General features: G+C 39.5%; 1 protein-coding gene across 3 annotated transcripts; it reads left to right on the top strand.

Moving 5' to 3' along the window:
• LOC117811595 (S1 RNA-binding domain-containing protein 1-like) lies at positions 1-19,910 on the top strand. Of its 3 annotated transcripts, XM_034681958.1 has the most exons (16): positions 1-130; positions 604-668; positions 3,128-3,304; positions 3,736-3,912; positions 6,159-6,534; positions 6,768-7,007; positions 7,976-8,142; positions 8,450-8,567; positions 8,709-8,847; positions 9,049-9,145; positions 9,310-9,496; positions 17,418-17,520; positions 18,792-18,900; positions 19,071-19,228; positions 19,495-19,585; positions 19,786-19,910. In XM_034681958.1, exons 2-12 carry the CDS (start codon positions 604-606, stop codon positions 17,454-17,456), a joined length of 1,782 nt encoding a protein of 593 aa, XP_034537849.1. In that variant the 5' UTR covers positions 1-130; the 3' UTR covers positions 17,457-17,520; positions 18,792-18,900; positions 19,071-19,228; positions 19,495-19,585; positions 19,786-19,910. The 3 variants fall into 3 exon arrangements, with proteins under 3 accessions (XP_034537849.1, XP_034537850.1, XP_034537851.1); XM_034681959.1 differs by lacking the exon at positions 3,736-3,912; XM_034681960.1 differs by lacking the exons at positions 3,128-3,304; positions 3,736-3,912.
• The last annotated feature ends 297 nt before the right edge of the window (positions 19,911-20,207 follow it).

The raw sequence follows: 20,207 nt of genomic DNA, 5'->3' as shown, positions 1-20,207 counted from the left end.
CCTTTAAGATTTGGGATTTGCTCATTGGTTGGACTCGTACTGTTGCAGGAAGCAGGTAGTCCTGCTTCACTTGTTACAGTTTCCGACGGCATACCAACAAACAACTTGAACATTACTAAGAGTTGAGAAGGTAAGACGAGCTGACTAAGCTTGAAGTTGTGGGGGAAAGTAGTGACACATATGGACAAGTCACGATGTGGTGCCGTTTTGCTAGAACTTTGCCAGCGTGGAAGCGCGAAATTTGAAAGCAAGCTAACCTTACATTTGTTATGATGATAGACTGTATCATACAGGGTTATAATACAGTGGCTAGCAAACCTTTTTAGATTCAAACAAGCTATGTAAGCCTCTTATATTGAAATGATACTGCTAAAGATTAAAGTCCTGTGGCTATTTACATGTGTAGAAACGACATGATGCGTCTGCTAGCTTAACTGTGAGTTACAAACTTTCCTCTCGACAGGTTGACGATAATGTTAAGCTATACTGCTGGAATACTATTTATTACGAAAGTGTATCTTAATCTTCTTTAGGCCATGTAACTAAATGTGAAACTCAAACTGCTGAGGTTTGGTGTAATCTTACTTGCATCTTCACTGACAGATGATGCGAAGACCCCGAACAACAACTGCCAAGGTTGTGGAGATCATAGACATAGACTCCGACCTGTAAGTAATAATCATTCATGTATTCATCATTCAATCAATCAATCAGACTTTATTTATAAAGCGCTTTTCATACAATGACATTGTAACACAAAGTGCTGTACATAAAAACAATTTAGAATAAATGAAGATCCGACCCCAAACCCACCCCACAATCCTATGGTTAAGAACACAATATATGCAACAATAGTAATAAAAACAATAAAAAATAAAAAATAAATAAAAAAGTTGCTGAATGAACTGAGGAAACGCTCTCATGATATCTTAATGAGGAAACACTGGAGGTAAAATAAGATGTCAAAACTCAACAAGAAATTAAAATCACCAAAGTAAAATACATTTCTAAGATAGTAAAACACTAAAATATTAAACCATGAAAAGAACATAAGATGCTAGACTTAAAATGAATAAAAAATTGCATAAGAAGAATAAAAATACAACTTAGTTAAAAGCAATACTAAAAAGGTAGGTCTTAAGTTTGCCTTTAAAAATATTTATGCTCTGGGCTCATTCATTCATTCATTCATTCATTCATTCATTCATTCATAGCTGGTATTTCATGCACTGTCAAACTCTTGTAGTGTTCAGATGGGACCTATCTTCACTGTCATATAAGACACAGCATTGACTGGTCCCACCCCTCAGTCTCAGGTGGTGGAAATCAATCTATGAGAGTATTAGATTGACAGTAGGTCAGTACTGTCCATTACTACTGACACTGTGTTCCAAATTATTATGCAAGTTGCATTTTTCTGAATATTTTAAAAACTATGTTAACAGTCGTTTTCAAATTTGTTAAGAAGTCAGATAGTGATAGTTATTTTATTTATTTATTATTTAAAAGGACCATGCATATTAATTAACACTTCTATAAATATGCCAGAGTTAGCCAAAAGGCTAGTTTACATCCGTAGTCCCTTGCCAGATGTTAAAAAGGCTCCCTAAAAAGATTAAACAAAGATAAAACTGAGTAAAATAAAATCAAAGTAAGAAGGTAGAGGAGAAACCAAAACACAAACAAAAAACAAACAAACAAACAAAAAAGAGAAGAAAAGAAAAGTACAAGTAGCACCATACGATTAAGAATGACTAAAAGCTACATAAGGACATAATATTACAGTTTTTGAGAAAGTGTCCATGGACATAAAATACATGGAGCAAGACAATCAGGAAGCAGCAATGAGGAAATGTTAAAGAAGACACATGCAGATAGTGAATATATTTCTTCAACTGTGTGGTTAAAATGATGGTTTTCAAAGTACGTCAGCTGTATTTTTAAATAAATGCAGAATCTGCAGGAATGAGCATGCCAAATTATTATGCAAGTTGGTGATTAGAGCATATAACTTGTGAAAATTAAAAACTAGGCACCATTTTTAATATTTCAAATCTAAAGTGTTTCTCAAATGTCCAATATAGACTCATTTTCTTTCAGTGAGGGTCAGAGGTCACTGGTAAACAGATTTAGTGAAGTTTCTGATGACTTCTCTGCTGACACTGTGAGCCTTGAATGACTTTCCAAAGATGCTCTTTTGAGTTGTATTCTTTGCCATTACTGTAAATTATCTTCTTTATTATTGACCACAAGTTCTCAGTCAGGATGAGATTGGGTAAGCAGGCAGGCCAGTTCACGAGGCGATTCTCTTTTATATTTTCCTCCATGGAGATAAAGACATTCCCCTAAAGTGAAAAAGAAGATAGTGTTCATGCATGAGCACAATGCACCGTCACATGCCTCACGTTATTCCAATGTCAATACACAATGTTACAATGTCATTTAGCAGACGCTTTTATCCAAAGCGATGTACATACGAGAACAAGAACAACACAAGCAAAGATCTAGACAAGAGGATGGAGGAGGAGGACAGGATGGCATCTCAGGGCTTTAAAGAGGATCGCCTCATGAACTGGCCTGCCTGCTCACCCGATCTCAACCCGACTGAGAACTTGTGGTCAATCATAAAGGAGATAATTTACAGTAATGGCAAGAAATACAGCCCAAAAGATGTATGCATCTTTGGAAAGCCATACAAGGTGCAGCACACAGAGTCAGCAGAGAAGTCATCAGAAACTAAACCTGTTAACCAGTGACCTCTGACCCTCACTGAAAGAAAAGGAGGTTATATTGGACATTTGAGAAACACTTTAGTTTTTAATTGTTTCAAAGACATTAACAGTCCCCAACTATATTTAAGTTCTGTATTAAGAGCCAACCTTCAGTTTAGTAAATTCCTGGTTTATTCCTTTTTACTCCCATAAATTCCTGTTAATTCCCATGGGAAGTTTCCAACTTTGTAAAATTTTGCAACCCTAATGGTGAGACTATACAGATGAGAGAATCTGATTCATTAGAGATACCAGCCTGTGTTAATGGCTATGTGAAATGTAGTTGACAGAGCCTCATCCTGTCGCAGGATATGACATTTTGCTGATCTTCCACTTCTTCCACACTTAACCATCAGGTCCACCACACAGATAATTAGTAGTGATGAGAATGGTGAGGAATGGAGGCCATCAGAGCCCAAGCCAAAAGCCGCCAGCAAGACTGCCAGTGCTCCTGCAGCCGGGGAGAAGAAAGCAGCTGCCAAGAGAACTGCCAATGTATTGGAGGGATATGCATCTTTGGAAAGCCATACAAGGTGCAGCTCACAGAGTCAGCAGAGAAGTCATCAGAAACTAAATCGGTTAACCAGTGACCCTCACTTAAAGAAAAGGAGGTTATATTGGACATTTGAGAAACACCTATGTGTTTAATTGTTTCAAAGACATTAACAGTCCCCAACTATATTTAAGTTCCGTATTAAGAGCCAACCTTCAGTTTAGTAAATTCCTGGTTTATTCCTTTTTATTCCCATAAATTCCTGTTAATTCCCACGGGAAGTTTCCAACTTTGTAAAATTCCCCGACTTTTGCAACCCTAATGGTGAGACTATACAGATGAGAGAATCTGATTCATTAGAGATACCAGCCTGTGTTAAATGGCTATGTGAAATGTAGTTGACAGAGCCTCATCCTGTCGCAGGATATGACATTTTGCTGATCTTCCACTTCTTCCACACTTAACCATCAGGTCCACCACACAGATAATTAGTAGTGATGAGAATGGTGAGGAATGGAGGCCATCAGAGCCCAAGCCAAAAGCCGCCAGCAAGACTGCCAGTGCTCCTGCAGCCGGGGAGAAGAAAGCAGCTGCCAAGAGAACTGCCAATGCATTGGAGGGATATGCATCTTTTGAAAGCCATACAAGGTGCAGCTCACAGAGTCAGCAGAGAAGTCATCAGAAACTAAATGTGTTAACCAGTGACCCTCACTGAAGTAAAAGGAGGTTATATTGGACATTTGAGAAACACTTTAGATTTGAAATGTTTCAAAGACATTAACGGTTTTATTTTGTATACAAATTTAAAGAAAACTGTTGTTTTTGTTGAAGTTTGAATACAGTTGTAGTAAATATCATTATTTTCAATCAATAGAACATTTAAAATGGTGCCTAGTTTTTAATTTTCACAGGATAGATGCTCTTATCACCAACTTGCATAATAATTTGGCACACTAATTTCTGCAGATTCTGCATTTATTTAAAAATACAGCCAGCTTACTTTGAAAAGCATAATTTTAACCACACAGTTGAAGAAATATATTCACTATCTGACTTCCTAATAAATTTGAAAACGACTGTTTACATAGTTTTTAGAATATTTACAAAAATGCAACTTGCATAATAATTTGGAGCACGGTGTACATGCTAGGTCAAAAGATGGTGATTAGAGAGGAGAGAGCAGAGTATGTCCCTCCATCTAGCCCATGGTTGACTTCATTAGCCTAAGTGAAGTGGCAGCATATGACGAGTTGATATACAGTTGTTAAATCTGTTAGAACTATATGGGGAAATATTTAGATCTTTTTGCAAGGCCTTGATTTTCAGTAAGGTTAGGGCGGATCTCCTTCACTGAACGAGCAGTCCCTGAAGGTTGTGAATATAGAACTGTAACCACCATGCAGGTATTTTGAACCTAACAATCGTGACTCGTCTTAGTTTGGTGTTGTAGAGCCATCTTCTGTAGTTCAATGTTGAAGTTGGAGCTGTAAACAGTAGACAACTAAACACTTCGATGCAGTATTTAAATGCATAACTGTACATGGGGTGTAGGGTTGCAAAGGGGTGGAAAATTTACGGAAAGTTTCCTGTAAATTTCTATGGGAAGTTAAGTTTGGGAATTTTGGAAATATTCCACATTGGAAACTTCCCATGGGAATTATGGGAGTTTATGGGAATTGAGGGTAATTTAATGGAAAGGTATCATATCCAAGCATAAATATTTGTGTTGTTATAAGCAGACATCCATCCAAAATAATACAATTAAACAGATTTGTTTGTAAGTACAACTTTTCAAGTGTTAAATATTTTCTTCATTGAAGAACAAAAACATGAATGTTGGGTTAAATATTACTCTTCCCCCCGACCTAACCCATTCAAAAATTAACAAAAATTCAATCCCAACTAGGGATGCACCGGTCCGATCCTGGTATCGGATATCGGCTAGATCGGACTCAAGAAGCTAGATCGGATATTGGTGACAAGGGGCCGATATATAGTGCCGATCCATATTCATCTCAGTTCTATGCTTTTCTGTGTTTAAATATCTATTGGTCATGAAGATTAACTCGCCAGACTGCTGGTACACATTTATAATCTCTTGAATAATGATACTGTCAGTTTAAAAATGTTGTAATTTTTTTTGGTTTACAAAGTCAGAAAAGCCTGAAGTTGCCAAAACACAATTCTATCTTCACATTAAGGAATAGAGATTGTTAAATCAATACCAGGATTGGCTCGGCTAGTATCGGTATCGGCATCCCAGATCGGGACCTAAAAAGTAGGATCGGTGCATCCCTAATCCCAACAAAGTCCCATTCAAAATGTTAAATGAAAAGAGCCGCTCTCCCTCCAAAAAAGTCCCATTCAACATGCAAATAAAAAAAGCATCTTCCTCAAGCTTTTCAAGCCTAGCCTCTGCAGGATTCTAGAAATCATCTGTCCATGTGATGGAGGAATGCACAATGCATGTAGGGGGCGTGGTCTCCATAGCCTTGCAGTAAGCAGTGTGCTATGTGCATATGATAAAGGAATAGCATAGATATTCATATGTACTTGCCTGAAATCTGGTTGTTTTAGTCAGAATTATGCTAAAATATGTTTTCCCGGAATATATTTAAGCTCCCGATTAAGAGCCAACCTTCAGTTTAGTAAATTCCTGGTTAATTCCTGTTTATTCCCATAAATTCCCGTTAATTCCCACGGGAAGTTTCCAACTTTGAAAATTCCCGGACTTTTGCAACCCTAATGGTGAGACTATACAGATGAGAGATTCTGATTCATTAGAGATACTAGCCTGTGTTACTGGCTATGTGAAATGTAGTTGACAGAGCCTCATCCTGTCATAAGATATTACAATTTGCTGATCTTCCACTTCTTCCACACTTAACCATCAGGTCCACCACACAGATAATTAGTAGTGATGAGGATGGTGAGGAATGGAGGCCATCAGAGCCCAAGCCAAAAGCCGCCAGCAAGACTGCCAGAGCTCCTGCAGCCGGGGAGAAGAAAGCAGCTGCCAAGAGAACTGCCAAACCAAAAGAACCAAAAGAACCCAAAGAACCTAAAGTGCCTAAAGAGCCTAAGCCAAGGGCACCCCGCAAGCCTGCAGCAGAGCGAAAACCACAGGCCCGTAAAGCCTTGACGAAATCTGCTGCACCTGGATTGGCTGTAGCAAAGAGGAAAATAGATGATGAGGGCCAAAATAAGGAAGGAGAAAAACAAACAGGTGGTCCAGAAGAGAGTGGACCAAGTGCTGGAATAAAGAAGGAGGTAAGACTTATATCCCCTTCAGTGAAAATACACACACGCCAACTCTAGCAGAATAGCTCTGCATGCAGTCAATGAAATAATCCAGTTATTTTGCTTATGTCACTAAAAAGATGGCAAAAACTGGCTAATGTTAACCTCTTACAAAGACCATATCATCACCAAGCTCTTTGAATATTCCCGTCCTCTTTGATTGTTTCTCTTTTCATTGTACTTCTTCTTGTCTTTGTTTGTAGAGGTTGTCATTTTCCCCACGAGGACCCAACAAGACGTACGGAGGGGCAGGTGAAGGGTCGTCAATGGCTTTTCTTAAAGCCAAGAAAGAGGAGATAGAGGAGGAGGATTTCACATTTGGTGAGCCCTGTCTAAAGAAACAGAAGACCATGGGTTCCGGCATGGGACGACCAACTGCTCTCCCACCATCATCAGCCAACGCTCTGAGAAATGAACTGGGTATGAACTGGGACCTGATAGAGGTGAGGGAGGATTTGTTGCTGTATTGTACTTCCAATCCAATCCACTTTATTTATATAGCACATTTAAAAAAACAACCAAGTTTAGCAAAGTGCTACACAGTGAGGTAAAATAAGCTAAAACACACAGAACATAAAACGCTGTCAGAAAATATTAAAGAATAAAGTAAAAGAATCATGATAAAACAAATAAAACACTTAAAAGAAATAAATAACACATTTTTTTATAGAATAAAAACACTGTAAAAGCAAATAAAAATACAAGAACAGACAGAGACAGAGACCACACAACTCTCAAGCTGGGTTAAAAGCCAAGGAGTAAAAATATGTTTTAAGGCGTGATTTAAAAGTCGGTAATGTTTGGGTTAATCTATGATTGGGCGGGGGGCAGCTCGTTCCACAGTTTGGGGGCCACTGCTTAGAAGGCACGGCCACCCCTGGTTTTCAGCCTGGTCTTAGGGACCACAACAAGCTGCTGTCCTGTAGACCTCAAAGACCTTGAAAGTATTGACTATTTTTTTCATCAAATGGTTGATAAGTTATGTCATGGTATGGTTGGAAATAGAGGTTTTTTTGCAATCTGTCATAGTTCCTGAAACTTTGTGCTAAATTCTCCTATTACAAAAAGTGTAAGAGACTGAAGGCTCTTTTTTTGCCTTTGTTATTTTAATTTTCCCATGGACTTTTGAAGTAAACATTTGCCGTGCTTAGAAGTGTCTTTTTCCATTGGAAGATGTCCAGAACAAGGCAAGAGTGACACTACCACTCTCAGTTGTTAGGCACACAGCAAGCTTCAAGGGTTTTTTAGATTGAAATTTCACATGTGTGTTGGTAGTTACTCACATCTGATAATATTACTACAAAACAAACAAAACAAAAAGATACATTTTGATTACACAGGTAGTGTCCCCCCTGCTCATCTGCCTGTTTTGTGTCAATACACGTGTTTTCATGTGTGTCCTTTCCCTCAGCTGCTGTCCATCTTGACATGTGTGGAGCAATGGGTGTCTGTGAATATCATTTCTCTGCTTCGTGAGGAGAACACTGTGCCTTTCATGGTCCGCTACCGCAAAGAGATGATTAACCACATGGACGCCGATGCTGTCCGAGATGTCCAGCTGGTGTATGAAGAGTTACGGTAGGAAAATATATCAAACATTTAAAATCATAAAGAGACATGAAATCACCTCAGAGCCCAGACAACTCCTCTCTCTAGCACTGTTTAAATCCATGGATAGAGGAATTAGTTTACAGATGGCCTATTGTACATTGACCACTAGATGGTGCTAAAGGTCAAGCTATGAAGCATTAAAAGTCACTCAAGAGTTTTTTCTATTACATGTGCCACCTTATCCTGTGTGTGTATTTTCTATCATTTATCTCTGTTTTTACCATCTTGGCTTTCTGTTTTTTTTTTTATGATTTTGATTTGTGTATTACTTCAGCTCTCTAGCCAAGAAGACCCAGTCTGCTATTCAGACCCTGAAGAAGGACGGGGTTTTGACAACTGAGCTGGAACAGGATCTGAGAAGCTGCCGGTCAGCTGATGAACTGGATCATGTGGTCAGAATCATATTGTACACATTCATGAAATATTAATCATTTAAATAACATTTTCAATTGCAGTATTATTTAATTACACATGAATAAGAACACCTCTCTTCAGAACTCTTGAAAGTGTAGTGCTCTTCTCTTTCTCTACAGTACTCTCCCTATAAAAAAGGCAGTAAGCTGACAAAGGCTCGCAGGGCCAAAGCGCTGGGTCTTGAGGAGGCTGCTTCAATCCTGCTGGACTCGCCACACACTCTGGATTTAAGGGCATGGGTAAAGCCTGGTTCTGAGGGTAAGATGTACACATAAACACAAACATAAGATTACGTTTGGATTAGATTTAACATGAGATTAAGTTCAAATTTAAAGACTCAGACAAACATGTATTCATTCACATGACTATTCAGTTTAAATTCTGTAAACTGTTACAGATCATAAGAGCTCGTTTAAGTTCAGTTTTTAAGAATACTTTGTATGTTTTTGTTTGTGTCAGGTCTGTCTTCAGTGGAGGAAGTGTCTACAGGTGTGGAGCATATCTTAGCTGACATGATAGCTAAAGACCCAGAGACTCTCACCTTCATCAAAACATTGTGAGAACATGCATTTCATTTTTTAAATCAGTTTCACAGCAATCTACACTGTATTAATACTAAATTCTCAGTATCTTTTAGTTGATAATAACAATAATAAGCTGACTATAATAAAGTGTCCATGTCCTGTTCCTTTTCCCTCTGTCTCTCTCTTGCTGTATCAGGTGCGAGAACAGCTTTGTGCAAATCCAGTCCTCCGTGTCCAAGTCAGCACTAAAAGGAAAAGAGCCTGACAAGACTGCCAAAGGCCACCAAAAACCAGGGGCACAGCAAAACAAAAACAAGGACATTGACAAGTTCCATCTCTACTTTGACTTCACCTCTAACATCCAATCCATACAGTCCCATCAGGTAAACAAGGAATCCATTTTTTTTATCAGTTTGATGGTCATTTAGTACAGCATGTAATACAAGTTGGACATAAAACAGTGTCAACAAATGTGTCAAACAGAGAGCAAAATCTCAGAGCCGGGCAACCACATGTCAGATATTTTTGATGGACGTGAATAACACTGGAATCATAACAGTGATTCTGTAGACAACACTCTAGCTATCTTCTCGCTATAGAAAAAAGACATACCTACACATTTTCTATGTATTTAGAACTTTGTGTTTTCCTTTTAAAAGGGAAACTGTATTCAGACTCCCAGTCCACATTTTATGACAGTGAGATAATTCAACTGAATTAAAAATGCAACATATTTTTGTTACTTTTTGATAGTGTGTTTCCACTTTTAATTCGCATTCACTCAGATAGACACACAGTATCCATGGCTGAATGATGGTCGAGCTCTAACCAAGGGTTCATTGTGATGGAATTCATAAATACACTGGAAACAGAAGACTCAGGAGACTCTGATGGCTTACATTGAAATAGTTTATTTAGAACTTGGCCAAGGATAAATAAAATAACAGTACACAGGCAGGGGAGTGCAGTGCAATGCCAAGTCAGTTCTGTCAGACAAATCCTCAGCCATGTACCTTTATTCCCCCAAAGACGACACTACAGTTAGATAACCATATTTGGACAATAGGAAACAAAACAATTGGGAAGAAGAGCTGTGCTCTAGTCTGGAGACAGTAAGTTGGTCACAACACACAGATAAAGACAGGAACAGGGAGAGAGACCTTGATTACACTGACCCTTTCTCGTCTATCCCCCCAGTAGCCACAGCTGACATAGGAGAAGTTACTCTGCCCCTGACACTTAGACTAGAAGAATACAAGAGTTAAACATTCTTACATACACATATATAAGACTAAGAAAATTCCACGACAGTTCATGAAAGCTTGACTCATAAACTGATAGGATACCGGTTCTGCAAATTACCCTTTACTAACACTTCATTTCGTCAGACTAACCAGCTTTATCTATCTAAGAAATATTATTTTAAATCCCTTCCTGCAAAACTTTTCAAAATAAAAGCACCAACTTCTATGGTAGAATTGAGGGTACACAGCCTGATGAAATTACAGTTGAAATGAATTATCAAACTTTCTTCGTTTATGCCTGCTCTGAGTGTGTGTGCTCATCTGTTATCTCACAAACACAACAAGCACACACATGCATACACACAAACAAGTGCACACCATCTGTTTGTATTTGTGTCATATCCGTCTGCTGCATGTGCGCTGCTTCTGAATGCTAGTCATGTCAGTCGCAGTTAGCCTTGTCTGTGCCTCGGTATTTACCCCTCCTGCTCCCTGCTCTGCTCCTCTGCTCCCCCTCCGTCCCTCTTGTGACTAGTGGGTTACTCAGAGTTGGTCCCGGGCCTCATGTGTCACCACAGCTTCTATCACCCGCTGCCTCTCTGCCACACCACACTCTCTGGCAACCACCCTCTGCCCTACAGTCATACAATCACATACACATACATGCATGTGCACACACTCGCTCACACACAAGCAAACCCTGCAAGTCCCTCATTCTCTCCTCTTAACATATGTGACATGTCCCCTGCCGACATGCCATTGGATTAGGAAGCTTTGATTGACAGGCGCTCTCTTGTAGTGACAGCTACTGCTGCTGGGCCCACAGGCTGATGGAGGGACGGGAGAGGAAGTGGGGGTGGAAAAGGGAGGGAGAGAGTGAACAGATGAGCGATGTTGAGGTGCGTCCGTCACTTATCCCTCATGCTCTGCCTCTCTCCTTCTTTTTCCGACTAGAACTCAGCCCTCCCATCCTTTCCACATCTCCGCTTTTCCCCTCTCCTCTCAGTGTTTAATTCGATGACTCGCCTTTGTCATGGAGTGTTAATCCACGGGCTGCTTTGACCCTGCTAGCTGTCGGATTCCGGCTAAAATGAACCTTTTCTAGCCGTCAAGTTGTCGGGAAGGGGGAGCAGGTGGGAGATGTGTTTTGACAGGAGGCATGTGTGTGAGCACACACTCGCCCACTTGCTTTGGCACATTTCATTAAAATCCTTGGTGGTTTGCTGAAGGAAAAGCATGGGGCAATGTATGCAAGGAGGGCTAAAAAGATATTACAGTCGGTCCAATGAACACATTTAAATATAGAAGGAATAAAACACCCCGTGGGAATGGAAAAAAATACATCCTCAATATTTGTAGTTTGCTGACGAGTTAACATTTCAGAGGGAAGAAGGAATATAAGTTTAATTTGAAGTGTATGCACAGCAGGACTAATTTGAACTGAGACATTCAGACAAACATATGTTATGTTAATCCTGTAGTAAGACCGAAGAAAGAGAACATGAATTTTCAGAGTGGGTTAAAAAAAAAAAATATATATATATATGTCACTTTCCAATCCTCTGACAATTATTTTTATGATTATTTGATCAGATGTTTGGTCTATAAAACACTCTAAAACAGGGGTTCCCAAACTTTTCAGCCCGCAACCCCCAAAATATAGGTGCCAAAGACTCGCGACCCCCACTATTCCTCAAAGTGATTTATGTGTCTTCATTTAGCTGCTCTGCAGAAAATTAGCCTACCTATATGAGCATGTGGCTTTGTTCCCTGTGCTGTTATGAATTAACCTACTGCTACTGATGCTTTTTATAATTAACTATTCACTAATCCTAAACTTAGGAGTCATCTGGCAAAAAGAAAGGCAGAAAACTCATTACATTTTCTATTTTGAAGGTTTTTTTTCAAGGTTAGCTGCTATTCTCCTTGTCCATATTTTTTTACTCTATTGCTTAATCTGTAATTACCAACCATAATCACACCATGTCAACCTGTCACTACTGAAATTTTTTTTAATACTGCCTGTAATTACTGCTATTTAATCTAAATTCCATTTATAACATTGTATATATCTAAATTGTATTCTATCTTTATTTATCTATTTTTATCTTTACTTATTTTATTTTACTAATTGGAACCTCTTCTTGATTGTAGTTATGTCTGGGTTGCTGTAACAACTGAATTTCCCCCCTGGGGGATCAATAAAGGAATATCTTATCTTATAACGGGTAAAATTTACTATTTTTAGATAACTTAAAAAATAAAAGCATTCTGGAAGACATCTCTCGGGACCCCCTGGGGGGTCATGACCCACAGTTTGGGAACCCCTGCTGTACATGACTCCATCAGATTGCTCTCTTTGTCTGACCAAGGGTCCAGAACGTAACAATATTAATATTACTGGCAATAAGATTGGAATTAATTCATTACGATTCAATCAGTGTTTCAAATGTTCTATCTTTTGAGAAATCCATAAGTAAAACACATTTCCACCCCTCAAAGAACTCTTCTCTGTAGAAAGTTTCAGTAGAAAGTCAAGAATATGATAAGTCTAGATATATAGAGCTATTATATAAAATGCTCTGGTGTTCACTATGTCTTTAAGAATAATCCATTAACATAACTATCTGAGGTGATTAGCTCAGCTGTAATTCTGTCAGCTCTAATTTGAGGGTATGGGCATGTATTGACCTTATAGCTATAAGCAGCCTGTGTGTTCTTCAGAATGCCAGGGCAGATTTGTTGAATGTGCGGTGAGGTCTTTTTAATGCGATTTGCCTTGTGATCAAATGGTAGCTTAACGCTGCAGTCTGGGGCTTGCCTGCAGAGGAACAACAGTAAATAGAAGTTTTTCATCAATTGAACACCTCTTTGATGGTAAAAGCAAAGTTGTTTGCACAGTCAAAGACAGTCTATTTGTGTGTGTTTAAACTTTACATGCCTGGACTAGATTTTTTTATCAAGGTATGCAGGTGAAATACTTTATAATGGTTTATTTTTCTCTTAAATGTAGTAATGTATCCCAACAATAAACACTGTTTTATACAACATCAGAGCATATTTCACCTGTAAACATCACATTATAAATGACCTGTTTTTCATTCCAAGAATCAGGAAGAAGCAACCCCTCACTCAAAAATAGGGAAAGAGTTTGAAGAGAATGGACGATTTAAAGGAGGCTAAAACTAACGTTTGTTAACTGACACCAATGTTTGTTTGATGTGGTTTTTTTTTATGTAACCTTATCAAGAAAAGCAAATAAAATATAAGTTTAAAAAACAAAAATAAAATAAGGAAAGAGAACAGCTGATTTACACAACTAAATTCTCACGTGTGTGTCAGCCAGGTTAAAATGTGTGCTTCTTTGCCGTCTGTCAGTGTGTGTGTGTATGTGTATGTGTCAGTTTACCCTTGATATGTGGGATGGTTAGATGTGTTGATGATAGTATTCCTGTAAAGAAATGGTGAGACAGAGATGGAGACAGAAGCGAGAGGACAGTCGTTGGCTGACTGCCCTCCCTTGGGGGCTGGTAGAACGATGAAGGGGGCGTCTAGGAAAGACATTCTGTCTGCTCTTGTCAGAGTTTGGCCAGTACTCGCCTGTGTGTCACTCCTGGCCCATCTACACACAAACACATGCTTCTCGCCCTGTCTCACATCACCCTTCCTTTCAGATCACCCTCTGTCTCCCACCAGTGACCCAACCCAGACAGAAACTGAGAGACACACAGACACACATCAGGTTATTTCTCATCAGTGAGGACAGAGGCCAGCTACTGAGGAAAACAGCAAGGGCACAAATCACACAGCGGACACATGTTTTGTGAACTTGTTACGAGATCACTGTACCAACCAAGCAAGGTGAAGATAATTCAAGATTTTAGGTAGTCTAATTAGAGGATGAAAAGAGCTGAGGTTTGTGATTGTATTAGACTTTGTATTTGCACTGGTGTCATTGGTATTGCCTTAAGATACATGATAGATATTAGACAGTTATTCTTTAGCACAGAACAGCATAGATGTTTGGGCTGAACAGAAATAACCTCAGAGTGCTTTGTAACATATTTTTATGCTGCCTCTTTTTTTGTTTTAATTGTTCAAGGATATGTGAATTGCTATTCTGAAAACTCAGTTTTGCTTGGCAATCATTTAATATTTTGAAGTGACAATACTTCTTTGAGTTCTTAAACACCTGTTTATCCCCATACTTAAAGGAGCGTGGTGATCAGCGAGGAACAACAGCCGCAAACTGCGTCATTGTTTACTTATATCTAAAAAGAGAATCTGAAAATTTAAACCCTGAAAACACAGATTCATTCAGGCACTTATGTTTACAAAGTAAATTTGAACTTACAGGCTTTTCCCAGATGTTCAGCAAATTCAGTAAGAAGTGTTTTGCTTCCATCCCTGGACAACATGTTAAACTTTGATGCTTTGATGAAGATTGTTTGAGAATCTCATCACCGTCAGAGCGGCAGCCCTGGGCAGAAACATGCCAAGAGAAGAGAAATCTAACTTTTAATCACATTCAAGCAAGATCGCTGCATTAATTCCTGCATCTTCAATGCCATTAGCTGTGTCTTGTGTTTTTATTTGTGTGTATGTGTTGCATATGTCTGCAGCACATCCGAGGGTGCTGCTGAGTGGTAATGGTTGTGGCACCACGTGTTGAGTGCGGGTGGGGGCAGGCCTCGCGGTCTCAGCGCTGATGGTGGCATAGTGGTGGCATTTGTCAGCTTGCCTCTTCCGCTTGGTTTCCAGATTGACGCCTTGTTTCTTGGCCCTGTTCTGTGGCGGGATAGAGGTTCCCCACTGAAAAGGTCAGACACTTACTACTGTTTGCTTAACAGCATGTAACAGTTTCTCTGAGGGGGGACCAGCACACAACACAACAGGCTGGCCACAGGATAGACTCCCAGGCTTGTCACTTTTACACGCATGTGTGTGTGAAGTTAAGAGATTTAGTTTTTGGTGATTTGGACGTTTGGTGTTACACAGTTGTCTTGTCCAGACAAAACTAAGCCTGTTATGTAGAATTGGCAACAATATTTATCTCCTTTTTCCTTTTATTTCTAAAGCTGATGCCCAATGCAAACAAGAGGTACTGAAATATAGATGAACACAGATTTTTCTGCTTGCAGCCACTAGGACCTTTTTTTATTGAATTAAACTTAAAATATTGAAAGAAATCACAATTTTCCACAAAAGAAGAAGAAAAGTCAGAAACCTCAAAGGCTTTAACAATCAGCCTATATCAGCAATGTCCTTATTCAACTATTTAAGTCCAGATACAATATCTTGGCTTTGGTATCGGCCGATACGGATAATGATACGATCTGATCTGATACCATTATTATATTAACAACCTGTTTTTCCATATTTGAGGATAAGTCTAGTTATCATGTTTCAGCAAAATTAATTCTGTTGTCAACCAAAATGAAATAAGCATTTATATTTAAACTGACTCATTATTTGGTCATAGAATTTTAAATGTGTATCTGCAATTTAGTAAGTAATCCTCTAAATGTAGCCGACTATTAGTGAGGAATTTAAATCTGTATTTTAAAAAACTGCATCAAAGAGAAAAAAAAGAAAATGTCAACATGTAATCAAAAGCACGTCACCAAATAGTGCAAAAAACAACAAATGACACAAACTTTATTCCACATCATATGCACTGGTCAAGCATTTCCTTTATGGCAGTTTGAATCGGGAACCTGTGTAATCTGTGGAGGTTTTTAACTTGTAGTTCTGCACTTTGACATGTAACTCATGTCAAAGCAGTGTACTATTAAACTTAAAGCTAGGGTTGGTAGTCACGGAAAACTAGCATGAATTTAAATGTAGCATTTTCTCAGGACTCCGTCTGAGCTCCCCAAAACGATGCCGCCCTGACATGCACGAGCGCCGCTGATTCGTGACCATATTATCGCGACTGATTCAAAACCAGTCGTCAGCACATCGTTTGTGTTTTGCACTGTCACAACTCATGTCTCACTCAGCGGTAAGAAAACACCAAAACATTATCATAGTGAAAGTTAAAAACACAAGCAAACATGAATGTACGTGCAGGAGGCGGGCAGAACTGCAGAACAGGGTTCTTTGGTTCATACTTGGGCTCCTGAAGGCAGGGATTGGTTGGTGTTTCCCAGTTTACTCCGGCTGTAGCGAGCAGCTTTTTTTCCACTCTTTTAAAAACACATTATGTATTGATTGCCATGGGCATAAGATAATTTTACCAGTATAACCAAAAGTGTATCGAAATCTGACTACCAACCCCATCTTTAAGAGTGATGACATGCAACGTCTGAGCTCAGATATCTATGGTGGTTTTTAACTGTGCTGGTTTCACGTGTTGGCACCTTTCTTGTAAGGTTGAGGCTGAGCAGTTTCAGAAAAGTATTTACCTGATGGTAAACTGTACTTGAATTCCATTTGTAAAACTAGGTGGTGGAAGTCCTTGGTTTTTTAACAAGCTGCAGGCCAGAACAATAAATCCAAGAACTTTATCTGTTATTTTCACACTTTCAAATCATCAATGGAAAGTTTCTTGCAATACAGCTGAGTTGTTGGCGGAACAAGCATGGAATATCTCCAAAACTAGTGAACCTATGTAGTTAGCTCCCTACATACTATGTTAGCTTTCTGCCTGGCAAAATGCACAGACCCACTGAACTGCTGATGACGAAGTACGTGCACATGGTTGCTGTAAACACAGAATAGCATAGAACTGAGTTCAATGGATCAACTCACTGTCAGGATACCTGTTCTTGCTTTTTGAGTCGTTTCAGACTGATATCCTATACCAGGATTGGGGCAGTACATTCAAGATTATATATCTACATTCAAATAAAACCAGAGATGATGACTCGTACATAAACTCTTAAATAAATTGCACAGATATCTACAGAGTTACCTTTAGTATGTAGGCTGCTTTTTATGGTTGTTTATCCGTCTTGAGTATGCTACTTGAACAGGTGTTGAGTGGTCTGTTTTCTATGTGTCAACATGTAATTTATGATGTATTTAACAGTATGAATTTATATGTGTGTGTGCGCAGACCCTGGCTATTAACCGAGGAGAGAGTCTGAAGATTTGACGGTGAAGGTGAACAGTCCTGACAAGGTGAAAAGTGACTTCATCAAGTGGTGCATCAACGCCAGGTAGAAACCACAATGACACGCACGCACGCACGCACGCACGCACGCACGCACGCACGCACGCACGCACGCACGCACGCACGCACGCACGCACGCACGCACGCACGCACGCACACACACACACACACACATGTATCTCTGTCAGGGGCAGAGTAACTTCCTTGAATTCCAATGTGAAGATAAATACATAAAGTTTACTCACTTTTCTACAAAGTTTGTTACTCAGGGTTTCAGCTCTGAGTATTTTTTCACCCTGTAAAGGAGAGCTCAGAGAAAATTATAAACTCTTATTTTAACCAGCATATTTGTAATGTGGAAAGTAGGGTTGTCAACGAAAATTCTAAATTTGAATATATATTCGAATATTTAAAAAAAATGGAGATTCGATTGTGAAAATAATATTCGACTGTGAAAAAAAAAAAACACACCGGCGGCGGCTGCTTTGCGAGGGGGCGCACTACATGACGGGTCAGGGACAGGTCACAGGAGTTTGCATATGCACAGCGTGAAGCAGATGGCAGAGAGAAATCCAAATGAGATGTTGATGTAAGAACAAGAGTCTCCAATACCTGCTCAACAAAACCCTCTCATGTGGTGGAAAACTTTGAGAGCTCTTATTGACATAATGCGCAAATATAGATATTCGAATGGTTCGAACTTATGTTTTTTTTTTAGAGGGAATATTCAAACGTCATTTAGGAGCAATTTTGACAGCCCTAGTGGAAAGTAACCGACAAATGCTGACCATTTTACCCAGTCAACATAACCTGTGAAGATTTGGAGGAAAACAGATTTGCACCTTATGTTTAATCATCATGCTGTCTTATTAATTTCCAAGGAGTGGTCTATTTCCACAACAAAACACTCCATCAGCATAAAACATAATAAAAGGGCTGCAGGTTTGGCTCAGTCAGCAAGTGCTCCATGCACAGAGGCTACAGTCTGTGTCCCACTGGTCGTGGATTGATTCCTGATCCTAGCAGTATTTGGTATATGTCCTTCCCCACTCTCTCTCCCCACAGAGTCTGTTCCTCTCAAGCTTTCTTTCTATCAAATGAAGGCAGAAAGCCCCCACATGATCCTAGAAAATATTAATGATAACGACAACAAAATTACCATTCAGCTTTTTGTGCTCAAAAGTGGGAATTATTGATGCATAATGGAGGGATATTTGGCATACTTTGTCTTTATGGGGAGACAGAAATGTGTTTAAATGTTTACTTTTCTGCATTCATCAGCAGTTATGAACACCTTTCCCCATTGTTTTAATGCAGGTGGAGGCCGAAGACTTTTGCAAAGAGAAGAGCTACTCACCATCCTCAAGAATGCAAGTAGAGGATTCTTATAAAGGCTTATTCTGCCTTTCCTCACCAGGACCTACAGGTATTTTTAGGGTGACAGTCTGTGTGTGTGAGTGAGTGCCTTTTCCTTGGAAAACACTTTACCAGTTTATCCCTTTTTCTCTCCTCTCTACGTCAACGGACTTTGCTCTCTGTCTTCCCTCAACTCCTCTGCTCATCCCTTGCTCTCTCTTCTGCATTCCCTCTCTATAGGAGTAAGCTGACAAGTACAGCAGAGAAGGAGTCAATCGCCATGTTTGTGAGGAACCTCCGCCAGCGCCTGTTGGTTTGTCCAGTCAGGGGCTGTGTCATCATGGGGGTAGACCCTGGCTTTAGACATGGCTGCAAACTGGCAGTTCTCTCCCCTACCGGTAAGTGTCTACACACTCTAATGAGCACATTTAAGGTGTGTCGCATAAAACACGCTTTCTCTATCACTAACAGGGTCACCTCTTTTTGTTATTGTGTGAATGTTAGCGTGTGATTGGTCATTGCAGCCTTACAGCATACAGCAGAGAGACTTTAGGTGATAGTGTGTACTTCGGTCCTGTTCAGCATCCTCTTGTTAGTATAATACTTTTAACAGCACATTGTATTTTCTTCTACCCTCTTTTCGTCTTGATCTCTGTGCTCTAAGGTCAGATCCTGCACACTGATGTCGTTTACCTGCACAACTCCGGCCAGAATAGAGAAGCAGAGAAACTGTGCTATCTTATGATGAAATACAGGTACTGCTGCTGGTCTCCGAATAACCACTATTTAAGTTCCTTTTCAGCTGAGATACATGCAGTGGTTGAAAATGTAAAACAAGTGGATTAGTTTTGTGCTGTACATTCTTGTAGCAGCAGAATACTATCTTATTTTTACCCCTTATCTCTGCTGTCTTTATCCTTACTGGTCTTCTCCCTCTCCTCCGTGTCCATACTAGCTGTACCAGGGTTGTCATAGGCAATGGGACAGCATGTCGGTGAGACTGAGTCCTTCTAGCTGACCTCATCTCCAGGCGATGTTTCCACCCCTGGACTTGTCCTACTGGTAAGGTCCCCCATCAGTAAATGCTAGAGCAGGACCCCGTTACCTCTAATTCTGCTTACAAATAAGTTGCACATTAGGAGTGGGTATCCTTTAGAACAGGGCTATTCAATTAAATGTTTCGTTGGGCCGGATTTTCAGACTAAGGACATGAGCTGGGCCGGACATTTTTAGCAGAGAGTGAGCAAAGTTAACCATTTAAAAAAAACACAATAGATAAGATAACAAACACACTGGAGGTTATTAACATATTGCCACATCAAAAGGCATAAACAAAAAAAGAGCAGCACTTAAACTAAACCTATGCTGAAAATATTC

Source organism: Notolabrus celidotus, chromosome 4 (genome assembly GCF_009762535.1).
Source record: "Notolabrus celidotus isolate fNotCel1 chromosome 4, fNotCel1.pri, whole genome shotgun sequence".
Lineage (NCBI taxonomy): Eukaryota > Metazoa > Chordata > Actinopteri > Labriformes > Labridae > Notolabrus > Notolabrus celidotus.
This window is presented reverse-complemented; position numbering and strand designations above follow the sequence as displayed.

Excerpts from the sequence above, each read along its gene's own strand:
- LOC117811595 (XM_034681958.1), top strand. The coding sequence starts at position 604 with ATGATGCGAAGACCCCGAACAACAACTGCCAAGGTTGTGGAGATCATA. Across the intron at positions 3,305-3,735 it reads TCTTTGGAAAGCCATACAAG|GTCCACCACACAGATAATTA; the intron begins GTGCAGCTCACA and ends CTTAACCATCAG. Across the intron at positions 8,848-9,048 it reads GGTAAAGCCTGGTTCTGAGG|GTCTGTCTTCAGTGGAGGAA; the intron begins GTAAGATGTACA and ends TGTTTGTGTCAG.